This window comes from Oncorhynchus mykiss, chromosome 7 (genome assembly GCF_013265735.2).
Source record: "Oncorhynchus mykiss isolate Arlee chromosome 7, USDA_OmykA_1.1, whole genome shotgun sequence".
Lineage (NCBI taxonomy): Eukaryota > Metazoa > Chordata > Actinopteri > Salmoniformes > Salmonidae > Oncorhynchus > Oncorhynchus mykiss.
Window position 1 is genome coordinate 13,460,398 of NC_048571.1, and position 23,821 is coordinate 13,484,218.

The 23,821-nt window shown below is 42.4% G+C and overlaps 1 protein-coding gene across 6 annotated transcripts; it reads right to left on the reverse strand.

The window, feature by feature from the left end:
* Nucleotides 1-1,332: 1,332 nt before the first annotated feature.
* Nucleotides 1,333-22,521, reverse strand: LOC110527338 (ATP-dependent RNA helicase DDX3X). 6 transcript variants are annotated; one of them, XM_036982658.1, is made up of 18 exons: nt 22,189-22,521; nt 17,678-17,729; nt 15,554-15,604; nt 14,948-14,992; nt 13,611-13,935; nt 13,372-13,479; nt 13,088-13,187; nt 12,713-12,848; nt 10,767-10,963; nt 10,274-10,434; nt 8,871-9,015; nt 8,484-8,628; nt 6,395-6,445; nt 5,426-5,607; nt 5,080-5,197; nt 4,809-4,962; nt 4,571-4,701; nt 1,333-4,385 (listed from the first exon to the last, which is right to left on the reverse strand). In XM_036982658.1, the coding sequence occupies exons 1-18, from the start codon at nt 22,231-22,233 to the stop codon at nt 4,300-4,302; spliced, it is 2,232 nt and encodes a 743-aa protein (XP_036838553.1). In that variant the 5' UTR covers nt 22,234-22,521; the 3' UTR covers nt 1,333-4,299. The 6 variants fall into 6 exon arrangements, with proteins under 6 accessions (XP_036838553.1, XP_036838552.1, XP_036838554.1 ...); XM_036982657.1 differs by having other exon boundaries at nt 14,948-14,995; XM_036982659.1 differs by lacking the exon at nt 14,948-14,992.
* Between the last annotated feature and the right edge of the window lie 1,300 nt (nt 22,522-23,821).

Here is a 23,821-nt window from a genome sequence, read left to right on the forward strand (position 1 = left end):
GAGCATTTGTGAACAGCAGTTTTCAGTTCTTTCCACAGATTCTCGATTGGATTCAGGTCTGGACTTTGACTTGGCCATTCTAACACCTGGATATGTTTATTTTTGAACCATTCCATTGTAGATTTTGCTTTATGTTTTGGATCATTGTCTTGTTGGAAGACAAATCTCTGTCCCAGTCTCAGGTCTTTTGCAGACTCCATCAGGTTTTCCAGAATGGTCCTGTATTTGGCTCCATCCATCTTCCCATCAATTTTAACCATCTTCCCTGTCCCTGCTGAAGAAAAGCAGGTCCAAACCATGATGCTGCCACCACCATGTTTGACAGTGGGGATGGTGTGTTCAGCTGTGTTGCTTTTACGCCAAACATAACGTTTTGCATTGTTGCCAAAAAGTTCAATTTTGGTTTAATCTGACCAGAGCACCTTCTTCCACATGTTTGGTGTGTCTCCCAGGTGGCTTGTGGCAAACTTTAAACGACACTTTTTATGGATATCTTTAAGAAATGGCTTCTTCTTGCCACTCTTCCATAAAGGCCAGATTTGTGCAATATATGACTGATTGTTGTCCTATGGACAGAGTCTCCCACCTCAGCTGTAGATCTCTGCAGTTTATCCAGAGTGATCATGGGCCTCTTGGCTGCATCTCTGATCAGTCTTCTCCTTGTATGAGCTGAAAGTTTAGAGGGACGGCCAGGTCTTGGTAGATTTGCAGTGGTCTGATACTCCTTCCATTTCAATATTATCGCTTGCACAGTGCTCCTTGGGATGTTTAAAGCTTGGGAAATCTTTTTGTATCCAAATCCGGCTTTAAACTTCTCAACAGTATCTCAGACCTGCCTGGTGTGTTCCTTGTTCTTCATGATGCTCTCTGCGCTTTTGACGGACCTCTGAGACTATCACAGTGCAGGTGCATTTATACGGAGACTTGATTGCACACAGGTGGATTGTAATTATCATCATTAGTCATTTAGGTCAACATTGGATCATTCAGAGATCCTCACTGAACTTCTGGAGAGAGTTTGCTGCACTGAAAGTAAAGGGGCTGAATCATTTTGCACGCCCAATTTTTCAGTTTTTGATTTGTTAAAAAAGTTTGAAATACCCAATAAATGTCATTCCACTTCATGATTGTGTCCCACTTGTTGATTCTTCATAAAAAAAATAGTTTTATCTTTGTTTGAAGCCTGAATGTGGCAAAAGGTCGCAAAGTTCAAGGGGGCCGAATACTTTCGCAAGGCACTGTATTTATCATAGTCAATAAATAACTTCATAGCGCAGGCTTGAATGTTAAACTCCGGCCACATGATATGCAAAGACAAAATACAAAAGTTGGTTAAGTATTTGCAAGTCAAAACTTTTAATTTTGGTAAAATCATACAATAAATGCACAGGTGTTTTCTCGTGCAGTGCACAGCCTCTAAACTAGTACATAAAGCAAATACAAACTAGTGGGCGACTCAGTGGCATTCAGGGGAGTGTCTGGCCAGCCGAAAGCTCTCCAACCTCTCCTCTCTGCAGCTTCACATTTCCATTCATACGTTTCATCCAAACCTTTACTTTTCAGACTCAGTCAGCCAATGTTACTGTAAGACTCACCACACACACACTCCACAGAACACACACGGAGGCCCAAATATGCAAATACAACAACAGAGCAGAGCCACATGTTTTCTTTCTTTAAGATTGCCATGTGCCAGACATTTGCTGGGGGAGGGAAGAAAACCCTCAAAAACAAGGAAAAGCAAATTGAATTGGAGAGAATCTGGACACTTCTTGCACTGGTACAATATTTTTTAGAAAATGTTATCACTTTTATCCAAACCTTGGCATTGGTTGTTTGTTTCAAATTTTGTTCGCCAATTAAACGTTAAGGTTGATTAGACGGTGTGGCCAGTACTACTAGAAGTAACAGGTGTGGATTTTGATTTGAGTCCAATATGACTGACATTAAAAAGCTCACACTACCCCGAAAAATATAAATTTCCACGCATACCGTTGACATTCAACATTCAAGTGCCAGTGTTTTTGTACTGTCTTTTGGTCAAGTTCCTTAAACTATCACTTTAGGCTTATAAAAATAAATATTTCTCAAAAATGCTTAATAAATTACACAAACTAGCAGCAAAAGTAGAATCTAGTAATCTGTGTGCAAATAGCTCAATTCTCAGACTGCTACTGAACTAACACCTGGTCCCAAATAAATCCTGGTTTAAATAGTGATAACCCTTCCCCTTTCGTAAACAAGCTGCGTTTTTCACAATCTCCTCACACACAAAATTCGGAAGCTTTAAGGACACACACTCAAGACATTTATATAAAACTCTAGATGTGCAATAAAATGTTTTTTTTTTTAAACTTGATGGCTGTTAAGTAACATCACAAAGGGGCCTAGACCTAACTTAGGTAGCACCATTCAATCTTAAATTAACACAATACTGTCAGTGCATCTGCTTCATAACCACTTATTAATTCAAAATGTCAAGGCACGACAGACACACTGAGAATATATACCTATTGCACTTAAAATGCCATTTTCTAGCCAACATTGGGCCTCCCTCCTATATAAGGAGGAAGCCTGGATGCCAGCTATAGTAGTAAACTGGCCAGTGGTTTTACATAATACATCAAGGCAGCCCAACCCTACAAAGGGAAGAATAGCTGCATTGGTTCTGTGTCAGAAATCAAGGATAGTTAAAGCACCCCCGTCTTTGGCCGGGTCGCGTGGGCTAGATTCACCAGCCAGCATACACAGGAAAACCCCATTGCCTCTTAAAATGGTGCACTGGTAAATAAACTGCACTTCCCATCACCCTTTGCTACGTGTGCAATTCAGTTTGCTCGTCTGTACATTGCTGACCCTTAACTTCTGACCTTCCTACGCTCTCTGAGGAGGAAGAGCTTGTGTCTTTAAACAGTTAACCCGAGAATGTCCTTCGGATTCGAACGCAGCTTGAAAAAGAGAACTAAATTAAAAGGTGTAAGAGAACGACATTTTGTAATGAAATAAAAGCCTGCTGCAGAATTTCCTTTTGCATTATTTTTTTAAACTCCTTGACCAAAAAACAACAACACTTGCATGCGTATTTCATCCCAGGATGGCCTTGACAAAAAAGCAAAGCCACCCAGGTTACTGTGTGGTCCTATGGCAACCATTCGAACTTCACTTTCTATATGGCAAGTGCTGTTTTAGAATTGACAATTTTAAGAAACATTCTCTCAGAAGGATGGATATTTGTCCATTTCCATCCTCCAAAATGTTTAAGTAAAAAAGCTCAATCAAAAACTAAATTCACCCACCAGGCAGCTAGAAGAAGTTGCTTCACTAGGTGCCACAATGCCAAGACAATTTGTAAGTGGGGAACTGAACTTAGAGCATCGACTTGCTCAAATAGCTTGTATGTATGAACATAGCATTTAAATATTCAATTTTAAAATCGTACAACTGGAATGGCTCGTTAAGTGAAGACTACCATATTCCTCTCCAGGATAGAGTGAGCGAAAAATATTTTGAACTCTTTTTTTCCTTGAAGTGCACTTTCGTCACACAAGGGTTTGAAAACCTATAGTGGAATTCTCATAGGATGGCTGCAACATGCGGTCGAAGCTAGTTTGAGCCATCAGATTACCCTGTGACAAATTTGAAGCTCAAATGGACAAATGACTCACTCAAAAGTCATGTCATCTCAGTGTTTGCCAAGGTTGGATATTTAGTTCAAGCTTATTTTGCTTTCCTTCCGAATAAAATAACAAAACCACATTTAAACCCCAAAACAAAAAATATATAATTTAGTTCGTTGGCCAGGTTTTAGCCAGTTATGACACTTAAAAGAAAATACAGATAAAACAATCTAATTGTTAAAGGCACAGTACATTTACAAACAAATGATCCTCAGTTTGTTTTGTTACAAAGAAAGAAAAAGCAGTTGTAGTGAAAGAAAAAAAAAGAACTGCAAGTCCCAAGATCCTAAATACGCTATAGTCACTACGGGCGGCCACACGATGATTCCAGAGCCTGGCGGTGCCATGTTTCTTTAGGAATCGCTCAGTGGCTCCAGCTTTCCTCTTGGTCAGCTGTCCACTCGGTCCCCCGTCTCTCAGCTCCATTTTTTGGATAAGCGGTCAGAGAATCACAGCTGGTAATGTACTGCAGTCTGTTTGGAAGCTACACAGGGGTTTATATAGTCTGGCTTAGGTTACACATGTGGTTTCCTTATCAGTGAGTTTGGCGTGGCGTGACCCACTGCGATGGGGGGTGGGGGGGTGGGGGTGTAGGTAGATGGGGATAGGGTTGGAGGGATGTTTAGTTGCCCCACCAGTCCACTCCCCCCTGATGAGAGTAGTTTCCTCCATAGCCGTCACTGGTGTAGAAGTTGCCTCCAAAACCACCTGTGATGTGGGGGGGGGGGGGGGGGGGGGGGGTCAGGACAGTGTTAGGAGAATTAGGACTGTGTGGAGCATGGTTGGAATTAAACACTAACTCTTGGACTTGTGTCCTAAGAATTGTGGGATAGGCCAACAGTAATATGTATACCCAAATGTTGCTCCAGTGTGAGGTTTTAACTGATATTTACCGCCGCCACCGAATCCACGGTTTCCTCCATGTCCACCGGGCTGGCGTCCACCACGACCCCCGAACCCTCCAGTGCTGCCGCCGCCACTGGTCTGACGGTAGTCCCTGGCTCCGAAGCCACCAGAGGTGAACCTAAACAGAGGATGAGTCAGTGATTGAGTGATACGTCTCTAAACCCTTGTACTTCTGCTCCTTTATGTAGCAGTGTGTGTACGTGTAAGCATGTGATGTGTGTGTACCTCTTGGAGCGTCCGCGGGTGTTGCTCTTGTGCTGGTGTTCATAGGCCAGGCTCTCCAGCCAGGAGGGTACTTCCTGTTTGGCCTCCACTAGGATGTCCAGAAGGTCCTTGGTGATGTTGCCGTTCTTATCGTTGAAGAACGACGTGGCCAGACCTGGGAGAGGAGAGGGTTCACCATGTTACAGTCAAATAGTTATCAGGGGGAAAAAAAATGTGCATTACGTGTCGTTGAGTGGTGAGTTGAGAGTTTTTGAATGTTGTAGAGGCTTACCCAGGTTGCCTACACGTCCAGTACGGCCAATACGGTGGACGTACTCCTCTATGTCGCTGGGCAGGTCAAAGTTGATGACATGCTTGACATTGGAGATATCCAGGCCACGGGCAGCCACCTGGTACAAGAGACCGAATTCAACTATTGGCCGCCTTGTTGGAACAGAAGCATGTTAGCTCCCTTTTTAAATGACCCCAACATGCAACCATATTGCAAAACAAACACCAGGCCTTGAACAGTATTGAACAAAGACCTAGTGTGTTTGGCTTTATCATTTGTCAACCAATATATTTTACCTGTCACAGAGCTGTAGAATTCAAACCAAAATGTCAGCTTGCAGACTCACCGCCGTGGCGACCAGGATGGGGCAGCGTCCCGAGCGGAACTGGTGCAGAGCCTCCTCTCGGTCCCTCTGGGAGCGGTCGCCATGGATACTGGTGCAGGCGTAACCCTCACGGTACAGGAAGTCCTCCAGGGCATCCGCTCCCTTCTTGGTTTCCACAAACACCAGCGTCAGAGAGTTCTTACCTGGGGAGGAGAAGGATGACCGTTGAGTTACTGCTTAAAAATGTTCAGATAGAAATAGATTCTGTATAACAGACATGGCCTCAGTTTCTGATATGGGAGGCTTAGCGTCAGGTCTATTCATGGCATTTCTATCTGCAACGTTCAGCGCTTGCTCAGTACCCTCCTAAACGAGCCCCAGGGGAGACATTACAGGTATGGAAACAGCATCTACCCACTACCCCCTGTGGGAGTAGGAGAGGAGAAACATCCATAGTGTTGCTAAGAAATGGCGGCTCTGGCAAAGAAAAGCTGCATATCTAAAGCTGTGTCGGGCTACTCTACAGTGAGTCGTGATGCATGATGACCAGAGGGCTTCTTCAAAATGTTTAAAATGTTACAGCCCATTCAGATGATATATGTTTGAACATGTTTCCCCATCTGGTAGAATAGTGGATCATGTTATTGATTTTTCTACCTGCAGTGAACGTTTTGCAAGCTGCCATGGCCATCATAACAAAAGCATACGTGTAGGAAATGGCAAACGGTTGCAGTAGCAAGCAGGATGTGGGCTAAACAAATCAACCCCCCCCTCCCACAAAGGAGACAACACCCTTCAAAACAGTGAATGACCTCACAATGACAACCACACTAGATGGCTGATCAGAACCAGCGGGACCTTCTCGTCTGGACACAAATGGATGACTACTATGGGTAACCAACACAGGCCAAGCAATAAATCAATAAACTGAAATATGAAATGAGATACAAGCTTCTACATCCACTTTAATAATAATAAATTCCTACTTACCAGGTTTCTCTATGTTTTCACCTGCATTGTCCTGAACTTCGCTCGGAATGACTTTGGATAAAACCAAACCCGATGATAAACTCATTGCAGTTTCAACAGTTCATAAGTGACATTAAAAGGGGGAGGCTTAGCCAACAGAGATCAGAAAACCCAATGGCCGCCATTAACTTCTTAAGGTATAGGGGGCAGCATTTTCCCTTTTGGATAAATAGCGTGCCCAATTTCAACTTCCTGCTACTCATGCCAAGAATATAAGATATGCATATTATTAGTATATTTGGATAGAAAACACAGAAGTTTCTAAAACTGTTTGAATCATGTCTAAGTATAACAGAACTTATGTAAGCAGGCAAAACCCAGAGGACTAACCGCTCAGATTTCAATTTTTTTTTTAGGTCTCTGTCGGTTCAGTGAGTTCTCATTGGGAAACAATATTTTTAGGCACTTGTTTTCAGTTCCTACCGCTTCCACTGGATGTCACCAGTCTTTGGAATTTGGTTGAGGTTATTCCTTTGTGCAATGAAGAAGTACGGCCAACCAGGAAAGGGGTAACGCTGTTGAGTTGGCCAAGACTTGAAAAGTAGCGTTAGTTTCCTCTCGTCCTCTATTGAAAACAGATAGACCCGTCTTCAATTTTATCAATTATTAACATTTAAAAATACCTAAAGTTGTATTACAAAAGTATTTTGAAATGTTTGGCAAAGTTTACAGGTAACTTCTGAAATATTTTGTGGTGACTTTGCGCAAATTGGAAGTAGTTTTTTTCTGGATCAAACGCTCCAAATAAATGGACATTTTGGATATATATGGACGGAATTAATCGAACAAAAGAACCATTTGTTATGTTTATGGGACATATTGGAGTGCCAACAAAAGAAGCTCGTCAAAGGTAAGGCATGTTTTATATTTTATTTCTGCGTTTTGTGTAGCGCCTGCAGGGTTGAAATATGCTACTCTTTGTTTACTGCTGTGCTATCATCAGATAATAGCTTCTTATGCTTTCGCCGAAAAGCCTTTTTGAAATCTGACATGTTCGCTGGATTCACAACGAGTGTAGCTTTAATTTTCCATCTTGCATATGTGATTTAATGAAGGTTTGAATTTTATAGTATTTGATTTGAATCTGGCACTCTGCATTTTCCCTGGCAATTGGCCAAGTGGGACATTTGCATCCCCCTATCCCAGAGAGGTTAATGGTACCAACAAGTTCCAATACGACCTCATTATTAGAATGTTATTCTTGAGGAACATTTGGTGCCAACATGGAGGATGGTTTCCTGAACTCTGTGTGTACATGGCTCTGCATAGGAGTAACTGGGGGTTGGGGATACTAGGCAGGGTCAGTTTATGATAGCCAACATACCTAAGCTAGAGTACAAGTCTTCACCTCACATCTGACCCTATGACACTACCAACACTGGGTCACGTTCAACACACAAAAACTGCCCACTGAACACAACCCAGGCTTATGACCATCTGAAAGAACAGAATACCTAATGCAATCAATACTAGACCCTCACAGCTGAATGGTTACCCATCTTCTAAGATCTATAGCTTACATCTGACAAGCTTTAAAATCAGGAACTAGCCTAGTGTTAGGAGCAGGTGGAATCTGCTGGGAAGATGTCCTAGCAAAGACATGTCTGCATATTCAATCAATGATTAGCTTCAGGATTTAGTTAGATTTGAATAAAGACAGCTGATGTTGGGAAATCATGCCGTTGCAGATTCCACCTAGCCCAACTGATCAAGTCAACATATTCATAAGACACCAAGGGGCTATTCAAACACAGGGTTTCTCAACTCCAGTCCTCAAACACCCACTGTCCACGCAGGTTTTAATTTCAACCAATCAAAGCTTCCTTCAGATAACTGAATGCCCTTAACAACCACATATCAATGTATATACAATTGTTGCTCAATTGGAGTAAAATCCAGAACACAGTGAGCGAGTCCCCAGGATGAGCTTTGAGAAACCCTGCACTACAAGTAAAAGTTCCAGTAAGTAACACACAGGGACAGGAGAGGGGGGGGGGGGGGGGGGGGGGGGGTTGAGCCAGCGACAGGTATAGTCCAGGTAGTTAGTTACCTGTAGCATTGAGCAAGTCCAGGAGGAAGGACCTCTTGTCACCGTCCTCCACCCACACCACCTTCTGGGTGATGTTCTCAGAGGTGGAGCCCACACGTCCCACCGCCAGGAAGATGTACTCCTCCAGGAAGTCACGCGCCAGGATCTGACCGAGGGGTTTGTGTTATTGTTGTGGAGCCAACATGGAGGACAGTTTATTATGTGTGTGGAAAGGTGGGTTAACACGCCATAGAGAGGACATATGGCAAATAACACCTTCTTTCCTCATTAAGCACAATACTTTTGACAAATACATAAGCAATTGTGGGGACTGGAGTGTAAGAATGATTGTCCATGTACCATGATCTCTTTAGGAAACGGAGTTGAACACCATGTGGGTGTGAGTACCTGGATCTCCTTGGGGAAGGTAGCGCTGAACATCATGGTCTGACGGATGCCTTTAGGGGGCATGGTGTCCTGCTCCACGATGCGTCTGATCTGGGGCTCAAAACCCATGTCCAACATCCGGTCAGCCTCATCCAGCACCAGGTAACTAACAGAGAGACAGGGTCAGGGATTGGCTGTAGACCTGTTTTCCCATCATAGTCGCATGGGTATGTAGTATTCCTTTCCTGTCCAGCAGGCCAATTCAACTAATCAATAGTCTGATAAGCTGCATCAGGAGATTTAGAGCTGGGCTACGCAATATGGTCTCAGCTCTTGCTTGCACTCTGATGGACTAGGTGGAATGAATCATATTGCCCACATGTACGCAATTCATCTAGAGCTCGATTTGCGCAGCGCTAGTATTACTAGAGAACATTGGTTATGTAATTATTACCCCAGAATGTCTTATTCCAGAGGACGATTCAGATGGGTTAAGTTTATTTCCCCAAACTGCCCCGCAATTAATTATTTTCCTACTCAATAAATCAACAGTTATGACGGAAGCCTGGAGGTTTTTATTCTAGGTGTGAAGATATATTTCAACATGTCCAGGTGACAACAGGCTACACTGATACCTAAAGCTTAGCTCCCAAGTTCCTAAACTATACCAAGCCAGCTTTGGATTGACGAAGTACAATCATAAGGGTATTTTAGCGTTCTGCAGTAGAAAACGTCCTTAAAAAGGCCCCCAGTCCACAGATGCGAGCTAAATAGCAGACTTGCGATGCATTTTTCGGCTATGGATGAGAAAGGGAAGTTGTCATTTACAAAAGTTTAGCTACGTTGTAATGCTGCTTTGCGATTTATTAACAGCAAGTGTTAGATTAAATATGCACAAAAAAACAATATTCAATTAATTGCCACAAAACGTATAAACAAAAGCATTCACTGAAAGTTGGTACATGTAGGCCCTTCATACATACACTTAAAAACCCATCTAAATCAGTTATTGTTTCTTGCTCAAACCATGAGCAACACCTGTCAAACTCAAGACATTTCTCTCAAAAGACAGGGATATCGAGTCGCACATGACTAGTATTATCAGAGGACTTTGGAGATCCTCGAAAAATGCTAGGTTTTCCCAGATGGATTTACTACTCTCCTGCTACTAAAAAATGACAGACATGGAAGATTTGGACAGGACTTAAATCACAGATGGGAATTATGTGAACAAATCACCACATCTCCCCCAGTAAAACTAACCCAATATGAATAGGGCTTAGGTTATTCATCTAGGTAAAGTGCCTAGTGACTGGGCCCTGGGGCTTTGTAACTTGTCTACACCTTTCAAAAGCAATGAAGTCAAGAACCAGACGCTATGTCTGGGACAGCTCAGTCTGCCAGCATGTTGGAAGTCTACTCACTTGCAGTAGTCGAGGCCGATCTTGCCCCTCTCCATCATGTCCACCAGGCGTCCAGGTGTAGCCACCAGCAGGTGACAGCCTCGCTCCAGGTCTCTGATCTGCTGGCCAATGTCAGCCCCTCCGTACACCACACAAGGACGCACACGGGACCGGTATGCAAACTACAGCAGGAGAGAGGGGTGGAAGAGGGTGAATACAGGGTACAGAGAGAGAAGGCAGGGAAAGGGACAAGAGAGGAGAGAGAAAGGAGAGCACAAACAATGATTGTGTGTTACACTGCAGTTCCCTAATACCAACCTTGGCTGGTTGGCCGTCAACACAAAAACAGAGACAAAGAGATAGAGGCCCACTGGCAGACCACTACCGACCTAGCTGGTATTGATGCTGATGGGATGTCTGTCCCCTCTGTGTGTGTGGTCACATTGCGTGGGTGTGTCAAGCATTTTGCTACACCCGCAATAACATCCCAGGTGAGAGGAGGGCAGTTGCTTACCTTTCTGGCCTCTTCGTAGATCTGCAGGGCCAGTTCTCTGGTGGGGGCCAGGACCAGAGCGAGGGGGTACTGCTTACGGCGACCATACTTTCCATTGTCCTGGCCTCCAGACTTCTGGGCAGCGAGGGCTTCTCCTGGGCCTTCAGTGTAGATCTGACTCAGTACAGGCAACAGGAACGCAGCAGTCTTACCAGAACCTGAGAGACCACAGTTTATATTAGTCATATACAGTGCCTTGCGAAAGTATTCGGCCCCCTTGAACTTTGCGACCTTTTGCCACATTTCAGGCTTCAAACAAAGATATAAAACTGTATTTTTTTGTGAAGAATCAACAAGTGGGACACAATCATGAAGTGGAACGACATTTATTGGATATTTCAAACTTTAACAAATCAAAAACTGAAAAATTGGGCGCAAAATTATTCAGCCCCCTTAAGTTAATACTTTGTAGTGCCACCCTTTGCTGCGATTACAGCTGTAAGTCGCTTGGGGTATGTCTCTATCAGTTTTGCACATCGAGAGACTGACATTTTTTCCCATTCCTCCTTGCAAAACAGCTCGAGCTCAGTGAGGTTGGATGGAGAGCATTTGTGAACAGCAGTTTTCAGTTCTTTCCACAGATTCTCGATTGGATTCAGGTCTGGACTTTGACTTGGCCATTCTAACACCTGGATATGTTTATTTTTGAACCATTCCATTGTAGATTTGCTTTATGTTTTGGATCATTGTCTTGTTGGAAGACAAATCTCCGTCCCAGTCTCAGGTCTTTTGCAGACTCCATCAGGTTTTCTTCCAGAATGGTCCTGTATTTGGCTCCATCCATCTTCCCATCAATTTTAACCATCTTCCCTGTCCCTGCTGAAGAAAAGCAGGCCCAAACCATGATGCTGCCACCACCATGTTTGACAGTGGGGATGGTGTGTTCAGCTGTGTTGCTTTTACGCCAAACATAACGTTTTGCATTGTTGCCAAAAAGTTCAATTTTGGTTTCATCTGACCAGAGCACCTTCTTCCACATGTTTGGTGTGTCTCCCAGGTGGCTTGTGGCAAACTTTAAACGACACTTTTTATGGATATCTTTAAGAAATGGCTTTCTTCTTGCCACTCTTCCATAAAGGCCAGATTTGTGCAATATACGACTGATTGTTGTCCTATGGACAGAGTCTCCCACCTCAGCTGTAGATCTCTGCAGTTCATCCAGAGTGATCATGGGCCTCTCGCATCTCTGTTCAGTCTTCTCCTTGTATGAGCTGAAAGTTTAGAGGGACGGCCAGGTCTTGGTAGATTTTCAGTGGTCTGATACTCCTTCCATTTCAATATTATCGCTTGCACAGTGCTCCTTGGGATGTTTAAAGCTTGGGAAATCTTTTTGTATCCAAATCCGGCTTTAAACTTCTTCACAACAGTATCTCAGACCTGCCTGGTGTGTTCCTTGTTCTTCATGATGCTCTCTGCGCTTTTAACGGACCTCTGAGACTATCACAGTGCAGGTGCATTTATACGGAGACTTGATTACACACAGGTGGATTGTATTTATCATCATTAGTCATTTAGGTCAACATTGGATCATTCAGAGATCCTCACTGAACTTCTGGAGAGAGTTTGCTGCACTGAAAGTAAAGGGGCTGAAAAATTTTGCACGCCCAATTTTTCAGTTTTTGATTTGTTAAAAAAAGTTTGAAATATCCAATAAATGTCGTTCCACTTCATGATTGTGTCCCACTTGTTGTTGATTCTTCACAAAAGAATACAGTTTTATATCTTCATGTTTGAAGCCTGAAATGTGGCAAAAGCTCGCAAAGTTCAAGGGGGCCGAATACTTTCGCAAGGCACTGTACCTATACTTAAATCAACTACAGTACAATACAGTTGTCGTAAGTCATATCTGCATATAGCTCTCCAGACCAATCCAATTTGAAGTGGTTCTAGTTCACTCTGGTTCTAACCTGTCTGGGCGCAGGCCATCAGGTCCCTCTTGTTCTTGATGATTGGAATGGCGTACTTCTGGACCGGAGTGGGCCGAGTGTAGCGGGTCAGGGCAATGTTACTCATGATGATCTCTCCCATCTCCACGTCTTGGAACTGAAATATGAAGACAAACCAGTCACTCAAATGAACACCAAACAGCTTTCACACAACTCTGTTTCAGAGGGAAGGGGGGAGGATATGTGCAGGGGGATCAACAGCACCACAAGCTGCTCAGTAGAGCCCATGGGAAACGCTTCTGGTTTTGAAGAATACTAACAAAATGCTGACTAATAGGACATGAGGGTTACTGGATCTGAGACAGGGTTATTTGGCTAGAATACTTAGGGACTCACGCTGTCAATGTGATGGGGGCAGTTTTGGCCAGTGGCCTCAACGGGAATGTCGTCGTAATTGTCAAAGTTAATCCCTGTGTTGCCACCAGCGAACAGCTCCCTGGGGAGAAGCAGAAACACAGGTCAGGAAAGTGACAGAGAAAGGTCTACGTGACCATTTTAACGAGAGGGGATATTGATAAGGGACAGCGGATAGTGATGTATTGTGAAATGACATTGGTAACTCCTCATTATTGAAATATCATTAGTGTGCAGAAAGGGGGGTAGGTTAGGTTACTACTCACTGTTCCAGGCGCTCATTGGCCTGAGTGGGTTTGGACCAGTCCTCGTCATCCCTGGACTCCTCCACCCAGCGGCTGTTTCCACTGCCTCCAAACCCTCCACGCTGGTAACTGTCAAGCATAACATAACCACAGGGGTCAGGAAAGCTAGCTTGCTAACGAGTTGCCTCATGGTACAGAACTCTGAGGAACCCGAAAACTGCTGGCTAAGGGCTTGGGAGTGAATTCTCTCGTCTTCTCACCTTCCTCGGGGTGCACTCCCGCCGTTGTTGAAAAATGCAGACTTTCCCCTGTCGGGACGTGCGCCGAAGCTGGTGTAGGCATCTTTAGCCGTGTTCCAGCCGCCGCCATCTTTGTTGTCGTAGACGCCAAACATGCCGGCATTCTGCATAGGCTGTACCGGGTTGTAGGACCCGCCCCTTCCGCCGCGGAAACCTCCACCCCCCCTGCCCCTCTCCATGCGAGGCGGGCCACTGTTGTACCTGTTGCCCCCATTCATGCGGTTGTCGTGGTAACCATTCTGCACGAAGCCATTGTTGCGTCCGCCGTCCCAACCGCCAGGCGTATCTTGGGTAAAAACAGAAAGGAAATAGAGGGGAGACATGGTGACTCCCATAGTACAAGAGGGTTTCCTCCTCACACGCAGTCAATACAATACTTCGTTTATTGGTCCATTTGCACAGATAATTCTTTAGTTGTTGCTGTCACAGTACCCAATCTCACAGACACCACAGGCTGGGAGCAACACAGGGGCAGCGGCAGAGCAGCACCCATAGAGCACTTAGAGGTAGTGCCTTGCTCAAGGGCACAACGGTGGTAGGCAGTAATGGACCCTATAGGAAGAGAGATTTGGACCAAGTAGGCCTAGTTCCATTTCAGCCTCTAACTACTTCCGCTTAGCCTTTCTATGTTAACAGATTAGAACGACCTGGATGGCTGTAAGAAATGTGTTGAGGTCCTTTAGAGCTAGTAGGAGTTAGGGGCACAATGGAACCACGCCCTTCTTGGTTCCTTTGGCTTTAACATCCCAGATACCCACCACTTGTTACCTCATGGATGCCTCTGAAAAGGGAAATACTTCAATTAAAAAGGACCTGGCTTATTTTCCCAGTAAACAATGCACAAGCCATACAAAACAGTATACACAAGTCAATAATTTGGCTCATTAACTAGGGTCCCAATTAAGGAACATTTGTTATGCAAGCAGCATTAATTTGCTAATACCTACCACTTTCAATTCCACACACAAATAGATACGTTGCAATTAAGCAGTATGTTGGAATGATAACTAATGGAGGCTGTTTTTTGTTTGAACAAAATGTAAGCATGTAAGCGGACGCCAACACCCTTAATGCAGGAAAAAGCCAGTCATGTCTTCATGTGGTTTTAAAGATGTAATTTGAGAGCCTCCAGTCCCCTTGTCTAAATGCACGTGGCCTTGTTTTCTAATCGAATTGAGTGAGACCACTGTTCTGGTAGGCAATTTAATTAAAACATGCAGAATAAAATAAAGACAACATTTAAAATAAAAAACGCCAGAGCTTCCCTCAGCCAAAGAGCGGACTGTAAAGGGACTTACAGCTTCCTGGTGCCATTGACAAGGTGCTCGGTCTAGAGAAAGCAACTGCTGCAAAAAAAACAAAAAAGCGTCATGGGGGGCAGGGGGCTTCATGATGAAAACATGCTGCCGATGTACTGCGAATGTTGACCAGTAAGAGCAGGGAAATGGAGTGGTTGATGGTTTGTCAACGCAGTTCCCAGATGCTGTCACAAAATGGATTCCAGGACATTGGATATGCACGGTTTTGTGTCCGTCTTCCTGTAGTGTCTTTTGGGATGAGAAAAACAAGCGGCTGGCTATATAAGATGGGGATTCTAACGCAACCTTTACGCCACTGTTTCCAACTAGTGGAGAAAATCAATACAGTCGGGTCACCCTCTAGCTGACCTTGTCCCAGCCCAGCGAGAAGAAATTGTCAAGATAAAACTAAAGCTAATTGTCTGAGGGGGGGTTAAGGGAATTTCACAACATTGTTGCTAGCTCAATCAATTTTGTGAAATGTTTATTATGGGCCACTACAATGCATTATGGCATTCTTGACCACTAGGGGGCCAGGGCATTTTTACGGTGTCCAACTGGCATACCTCATAGAGGTGGTACTGTTGATGGGGGGACGACACTTACCATTTTTGGAAGCCTCTTGGTTCCGTAAATGAGGTGGAATGTAACAGGTCCCTAGAGAGACAGACTTGTGAACACAAGGGCAGTACTGTACACAAACACGTCAAAGGTCTAATGGGTTCCTAGTCTTATTCTAGGGATGTCTCAATCCCTTTAATTTAATAGGGATTCATTTAATAGGGATTAAGTAGCCTATCTGGCCTGTTTGATTAAACAAACAAATTGGAAAACTGTCTTGTATCCCAAATGAGGAAACTGAAAACTTAAATGGCGTTTATGCGATTTCATAAATGATAAGAGCATGAATTGGCTAAAAACAAATAAGTGAAATTAAAATCACTTGATGGCATCTTATACCTAAATGAACCTAGTAATACACTGATGGAAATGTGAGTCAGTCCCTACTCTAGTCTCTTTCCCACAAAGGCCAGGGTTGTCAGGAATGGGATGTTTCGTGGGCCTTTGATTGGACAGTAGAGGTCGACCGATTAATCGGAATGGCCGAAGTTTTCATAACAATCGGGAATCTGTATTTTTGGGCGCCGATTAAAAAATATAATAATTATACCTTTATTTAACTAGGCAAGTCAGTTAAGAACACATTCCTATTTTTAATGACAGCCTAGGAACAGTGGGTTAACTGCCTTGTTCAGGGGCAAAAAGACAGATTTTTACCTTGTCAGCTCGGGGGATCCAATCTTGCAACCTTACAGTTAACTAGTCCAACACAATAACGACCTGCCTCTCTCGTTGCACTCCACAAGGAGACTGCCTGTTACACGAATGCAGTAAGCCAAGGTAAGTTGCTAGCTAGCATTAAACTTATGTTATAAAAAACAATCATAATCACTAGTTAACTACACTGTTCCTAGGCCGTCATTGAAAATAAGAATTTGTTCTTAACTGACTTGCCTAGTTAAATAAAGGTAAAATAAAAAATAAATAAACATGGTTGATGATATTACTAGATATTATCTAGTGTGTCCTGCATGCATATAATCTGACTGAGCATACAAGTATCTAAGTATCTGACTGAGCGGTGGTAGGCAGAAGCAGGCGCGTAAACATTCATTCAAACAGCACTTTGGTGCGGTTTGCCAGCAGCTCTTCGTTGTGCATCAAGCACTGCACTGTTTATGACTTCAAGCCTATCAACGCCCTAGATGAGGCTGGTGTAACCAAAGTGAAATGGCTGGCTAGTTAGCGCGCACTAATAGCGTTTCAAACGTCAATCGCTCTGAGCCTTCTAGCAGTTGTTCCCCTTGCTCTGCATGGGTAACGCTGCTTCGATGGTGGCTGTTGTCATTGTGTTGCTGGTTCGAGCCCAGGGAGGAGCGAGGAGAGGGATGGAAGCTATACTGTTACACTGGCAATTCTAAAGTGTCTATAAGAACATCCAATAGTCAAAGGTTAATGAAATACAAATGGTAGAGGGAAATAGTCCTATAATAACTACAACCCAAAACTTCTTACCTGGGAATATTGAAGACTCATATGAAAGCTGGTGGTTCCTTTTCACATGTTCTCATGTTCTGAGCAAGGAACTGAAAAGTTAGCTCTCTGACATAGCACATATTGCACTTTTAATTTCTTCTTCAACACTTCGTTTTTGCATTATTTAAACCAAATTGAACATGTTTCATTATTTACTTGAGGCTAAATTGATTTTATTGATGCATTATATTAAGTTAAAATAAGTGTTCATTCGGTAGTTGTAATTGTCATTATTACAAATAAATAAAATAAAAAAATTGCCAGATTAAATCGGTATCTGCATTTTTGGTCCTCCAATAATCAGTATCGGCAGCGTTGAAAAATCATAATCGGTCGACCTCTATTGGACAGTACCAATAATTTATCTGCAGTTTCCTGCAGAACACTAACTCAGCTCGACTTCAGGCCACTTCTAAGGTCTGAAAACACCTGACAAGTTTTTGACTTTGGGGTATGAATTATCCATTAAAAAGGCCACCTGCGGGGAGGGTTATATTCAGTCCTTGAACCACCCAATGGCCCTGAAGGAAAGGATAAGAGTGAGGGCTGCTTCAGACCAAGTGATCATAAAAGAAAAGGATCACTATAACACAACCTAGATGTCCTTTGGCTCAAAGAGTAGAGATCACTTACTGCCAGTGCCTCCACCCTGCCCATCAGCATTGTTCAAGCCTAGGACAGCAAGCTGAAATAGAAAATAAAAACATACAGTTAAGTACTACGGTAAACACTTACGGATAAATGTAATTCTAAACATGCATATAGGACAGTAAGCCACAAGACAAAGGGTGACAAAAACTGGGTAACACTCCATCTATAGATGCTCTACAGTAACATTTCAACTAACCCTAACACTTATCCTAACCCACACCAGCAGTTGCATATCAACAGATGGTCACACTATCCAAATAAAGTGACAAACTGTTGATCTCCAGAAAGCAGAAAGACATGAATATCCCTTATACTACAGTGTTTCCCCCATTATACATATGTGAAGCAGGGAACTCCCCTGTCTAGTTTTGTTGCCCAGCACAAGTACGGTCAGTACGGCATCAGCACAAGTACGGTTAGTCTGGAGGTTCATGAAAAGGGTTTCCATGGCCGAGCAGCCGCACACAAGCCTAAGATCCCCATGCGCAACTCATTGGCTGGAGTGGTGTAGAGCTTGCCTCCTTTGGACTCTCGAGCAGTGGAAACGCGTGCTTTGGTTTGATGAATCATGTTTCACCATCTGGCTGTCCGATGGACAAATCTGGGTTTGGTAGATACCAGGAGAACACTACCTGCCTGAAAGCATAGTGCCAACAAAGACTTGGTGGAGGAGGAATAATGGTCTGGGGCTGTTTTTCACTGTTTGGGCTAGGCCCCTTATTTCCAGTGAAGGGAGATCTTAACGCTACAGCATACAATTACATTTTAGATGATTCTGTGCTTTGTGGCAACAGTTTGGGGAAGGCCCTTTCCTATTTCAGCATGACAATGCCCCCGTGCACAAAGCGAGGTCCATACATAAATGGTTTGTGGAGATCGGTGTGGAAGAACTTGACTGGCCTGGATATAAATATGCATATTATCGAACAAAACAAATGTATTGTGTAACATGATGTCCTATGAATGTCATCTGATGAAGATTATCAAAGGTTAGTGATTAATTTTCTCTAATTCTGCTTTTGTGACTCTTTGGCTGGGAAAAATGGCTGTGTTTTTTTGGATTTGGTGGCGATATAACAAATGTTGCGTTTTCGCTGTAAAACATTTTTAAAATCGGACACGATGGTTAATTAAACCTCTTCAGTCTACCCCCTCCTTTTTCGAACATTCTGTTAAAAATCGCGCAACATTTCAGCGTCCTGCTACTCATGCCAGGAATATAGTATATGCATATGATTAGTATGTGTGGATAGAAAACACTCTGAAGTTTCTAAAACTGGTTAAATCACGGCTGTGACTATAACAGAGCGTGTGTTTCATCGAAAAGCGCAAGAAAAACTGGTCACTGAAAGCTGAAAATAATATCAATGCGCCACTTGCATGTATTATTTAAAGGACACCAAATTAAATATGGCCACGGATGCAATTCCTACAGCTTCCACACGATGTCGCCAAAAACGTAATTTTCATTGACAAAATTCCTTTGAGACATGACCAATAGATCCTTCATTCCATCCAGCCTACAACAATCGATTTTGGAAGAGAGAAAAATGGACATTGTTTTCTTGAGTAGCTGCTATTGAATACAGATCGCCCAGTGATCAATTTGATCGCTTATTAACGTTTACAAATACTTAAAGTTGGGTTACAAAAGTAGGTTGAAGTGTTTTGTCAAAGAATATAGGCAACTTATATAATTTTTAAAAATGACGTTGCGTGTTGGAAGAGAGCTTTTTTCCTGAACCAGACAGGCTATACAAATTGATATTTTGGGCATACATGGACGGATTTAATCGGGAAAAAGACCCAATTGTGATGTTTATGGAACATATAGGAGTGCCAACAAAGAATATCATCAAAGGTAATGAATGTTTTATATTTTATTTCTGCGTTTTTGTGTAGCGCCGGCTACGCTAATTATTTTGTTTACGTCCCCTTCAGGTATATTGGGGTGTTGCATGCTATCAGATAATAGCTTCTCATGCTTTCTCCAAAAAGCATTTTAAAAATCGGACTTGTTGGCTAGATTCACAACGAGTGTAGCTTTAATTCAATACCCTGCATGTGTATTTTAATGAACGTTTGAGTTTTAACGAGTACATTTAGCATTTAGCGTAGTGCATTTGCATTTCCAGGTGCCTACTTGAGACGTCTGCGTCTCAAGTAGGATCAAGAGGTTATTAACCTGTTGAATCTAGGGGGCACTATTTTCATTTTTGGAAAAATAACATTCCCAAAGTAAATGGGCTATTTTGTCAGGACAAGATGCTAGAATATGCATATAATTGACAGCTTAGGATAGAAAACTCTAAAGTTTCCAAAACTGTAAAAATATTGTCTGTGAGTATAGCAGAACTGATATTGCAGGCGAAAGCCTGAGAATAATATTTATGTCCATTGCGTTATGCTAATTAGTGTCAGTTGATGGCAACGCTCCCGGATCCGGGATGGGTAGTTACAAGAGTTAATGTGTGAAAGTTACATATTTAAAAAAAATATTTTAGAATTTCCCATGCTGCCTTTTCAGCGGAATGTTGGGGGGGGGGGGGGTCCGTGTCCTAGACAGGTTAAAAAAGCATCGCTTGAAAAACTAAGCAATAGTACTTTTGTCCATCTTTACACCGTAGCCAGAATACACTTGGTGAAAATAGACAACTCAAGAAATCTGTAAATCATTGAGGTCGTTGCCTAAGACGTGTGTCCCCCTCTTTTTTTCATCTAGCAAAGAATTTTGGTGCATTATTTCTAGAGTGAAAAATATTACTCTCATTGGAATGTCAACACACTTCATTGAAGAATCCATACTGCTGACCATTCACAGACAAAGGGGTGTGAACAGCCAGGGGGAAAAACTTGCTGAAAACCAAAATGTAACACTGTTGTTATAATAAATACACAAACTGTTCCAAATGATTGTGGATGAGAAGCATGCAGACACCATTAGGCTGTGTGTGAGTGTAGGAGTGTATTAAATATGTAATTTGCATAAAGTAGTATAAAAAGTTGAAAGCTAAATTCATAAATTGTTTAAAAATTTTGCCAAATCAGTTTGGTATAAAGCATTTATACATGTTAATATGACCACCCTACTTTCAATTGGGCTTAAATTACAGTAATTATGTATTCTGGTTTGCATATGAAGTGCCTAATTTGCATAACACAGCATTTTAAGTTAATAATTTATTGCTTTTATTTGAATAATCTCTATTCTACATCAGTCCTGAAAATATCCTAACAGTATGACCACCCTATCTTGAAATATTGGACAATATGTGTTTAATTTAAGAATTCAGAGAAGTGATTTGGTGCCATTATTGAATAGGGGTTGACAATGACCCGTCTGACCTTTTTAGATCACTTGAACATTTGATATTAGCAATTGTAAATCCTATCATCAGGAAATAAAGTATTGTGTGTTCATGAGAAGCTTCTCTAAGTCATGGAATACAAAGTGTAACACCGTAGCTTTATTTAGTTCCCTAACCCTACTAAAACACTCCAATTACAGAGTTGGACTAGATTCTTCTCTGCTCAAATGTATATACTGCTACCGAAGTTCTTTCCCTCGAGTCCTTTGCTTTAACAGACAAATACAGGTTATCAAGGAGCGTGACCAACATGGCTCAGAGGTCTTATTTCCTGTGTCAAAATAAGTTGACCCCACCAACCCAACATCCTTTCACACTGCCAAGCACATGTCAAATATGCATCTGCTGACTATCAGAAAATGTCATGACAGCTTACTAATTATGGTTGGTCAAACATGGAAGATGAAACCTTATTTAACATAGACAAATGTTGCATTTGCAAATGCAGTTACAGCAAGACTCACTTTTATAATGCTTCAATACCAAATTAATGGGTGTTTTCCTGGATACTGTCGGCTGGACTAACGTTACAGGTGACAAAAACAACTGGATGACTTAACAATGACAGGTTCTTTAACATGGCAACAAAATCTATAGCGCAACACAAAACCAAACAATGCAGTTGTTGCTAGCCAGCAACTGTGCAAAGCATAAACACGCTTTGTTCATTCGGGAATAAAACAATGTGACAGTGACGCAGAAGAAAATGTTGCCAGCTAGCTTTCATGTTAGCGTACGTACCTAACGCTAACGAGAGGCCAAACTAGCAAGCAGGCTAACAATCAGCTCAAGTGAATAAATGCAAGATTGTTTTTTTTATTTTTTTATGTCACCAACATTGAACGTAGGGGTTAGATTGCATGTCTTAGAGGTATAGTTAAGGATCAACCCAATTGTGAGAAATACTGCATTGTTGAACGTGAAGCATCGTCACCAACCATTATCACCCACCGGCCTCCATTTTACCCAGAGATTAGACAACACACGCAGTTACAGCTAACGTAGCTAGCGAGCAAAGCTAATCAGCTAGCTTGGTATCCACGACTGCACTTTCAGACTCGTTCTACTCATTCCGACGTGTTATAGACATGAACACAGATAAAAAAAGAAATACAGAAAACCCACCTGCTGTTCTAGACCGTGTAAATTTTCGACGGCCACATGACTCATAACTAAAGAATATTGAGGAAAAATGTTGTCGTCGAGAAGGGATCTCTTTGTTTGCCGGGTTGTCGACGTCCCTTAGGTTTCGCTGGTCTTTTCTTCTTTTGTCAATTTCCGAATGAATGAACCTTGAAGATACAGTTTATATATTATATTACTGTAAATTATTTTTTGCTTATTTTCATGACACTATAGTTAGGTGGTCAAAAGCCTTTAAACCGACACCGCTTACTAACTGGTGGTGGTGCGTGTCGTGGTGTAATGGAAGCTAGAAGCAGGAACCCAGAGCGAGATTTTATTGGTTGAGACAACCACAAAGAGCAGAGGATATTGCGCATATCACGACATTGTATCACCCTTTCCAAAAAGTTTTTAAAAGTCTGGCTACATTTGTATAATTTGCTGGACTATTTAATATTCAATTGTGATGTAGAATATCGACCTCATCATAGTTGAGTTAAAGATATAAAGATATATGACAATCAATACCTCATACAGTATCAGTCAAAAGTTTGGACATACCATTCATTTAAGTCATTTATTTTTTCCTATTTTGTCCATTGAGGACAAATACTGAAAACATCAAAACTATGAAATAATGGAATCATGTATTAAAGTGTTAAACTCAAAATATATTTTAGATTTTTCGAAGGAAATAAAAACTGGCGCAACCCAGAATAATAGTTTGTGAGGAGGGGCTGACTAACGGCGAATAAACTATCAAAATAAAATAAATCGCACACTCCATGTATAATCTCCCAGCAATTTAATGGGTATTTACCAACGTTTCGGCATCACTGTGCCTTCCTCAGGTTAACGTCATGAATTATTGAACTAGGTTATGAAGACACACTGCAATTAGTGTAACCAATGAGTGAGGTTTTTCAAAGTAGCCACCCTTTGCCTTGGTGACAGCTTTGCACACGCTTGGCATTCTCTTAACCAGCTTCACCTGGAATGCTTTTCCAACCGTCTTGAAGGAGTTCCCACATATGCTGAGCACTTGTTGGCTGCTTTTCCTTCACTCTGCAGTCCAACTCATGCTAAACCATCTCAATTGGGTTGAGGTCAGGTGATTGTGGAGGCCAGGTCATCTGATGCAGCACTCCATCACTCTCCTTCTTGGTCAAATAGCTCTTACATAGCCTGGAGGTGTGTTGGGTCATTGTCCTGTTGAAAAACAAATGATAGTCCCACGAAGCGCAAACCAGATCAGATGGCATATCGCTGCAGAATGCTGTGGTAGCCATGCTGGTTAAGTGTGCCTTGAATTCTAAATCACTGACAGTGTCACCAGTAAAGCACCCCCACACCTCCTCCTCCATGCTTCATGGTGGGAACTACACACGCAGAACAAAGGACAGATTTCCACCGGTCTAATGTCCATTGCTCATGTTTCTTGAACCAAGCAAGTCTCTTCTTCTTATTGGTGTCCTTTAGTAGTAGTTTCTTGGCAGCAATCAGACCATGAAGGCCTGATCCACGCAGTCTCCTCTGAACAGTTGATGTTGAGATGTGTCTGTAACTTGAACTCTGTGAAGCATTTATTTGGGCTGTAATTTCTGAGGCTGGTAACTCTAATGAACTTATCCTC

Coding starts and splice junctions, on each gene's coding strand:
- LOC110527338 (XM_036982657.1), bottom strand. CDS start 22,233: ATGAGTCATGTGGCCGTCGAAAATTTACACGGTCTAGAACAGCAG. Junction 14,996..15,553: donor CCAAGAGGCTTCCAAAAATG/GTAAGTGTCGTC, acceptor TTTTTTTTGCAG/CAGTTGCTTTCTCTAGACCG. Junction 6,446..8,483: donor GGACTTGCTCAATGCTACAG/GTAACTAACTAC, acceptor TTTTATCCAAAG/TCATTCCGAGCGAAGTTCAG.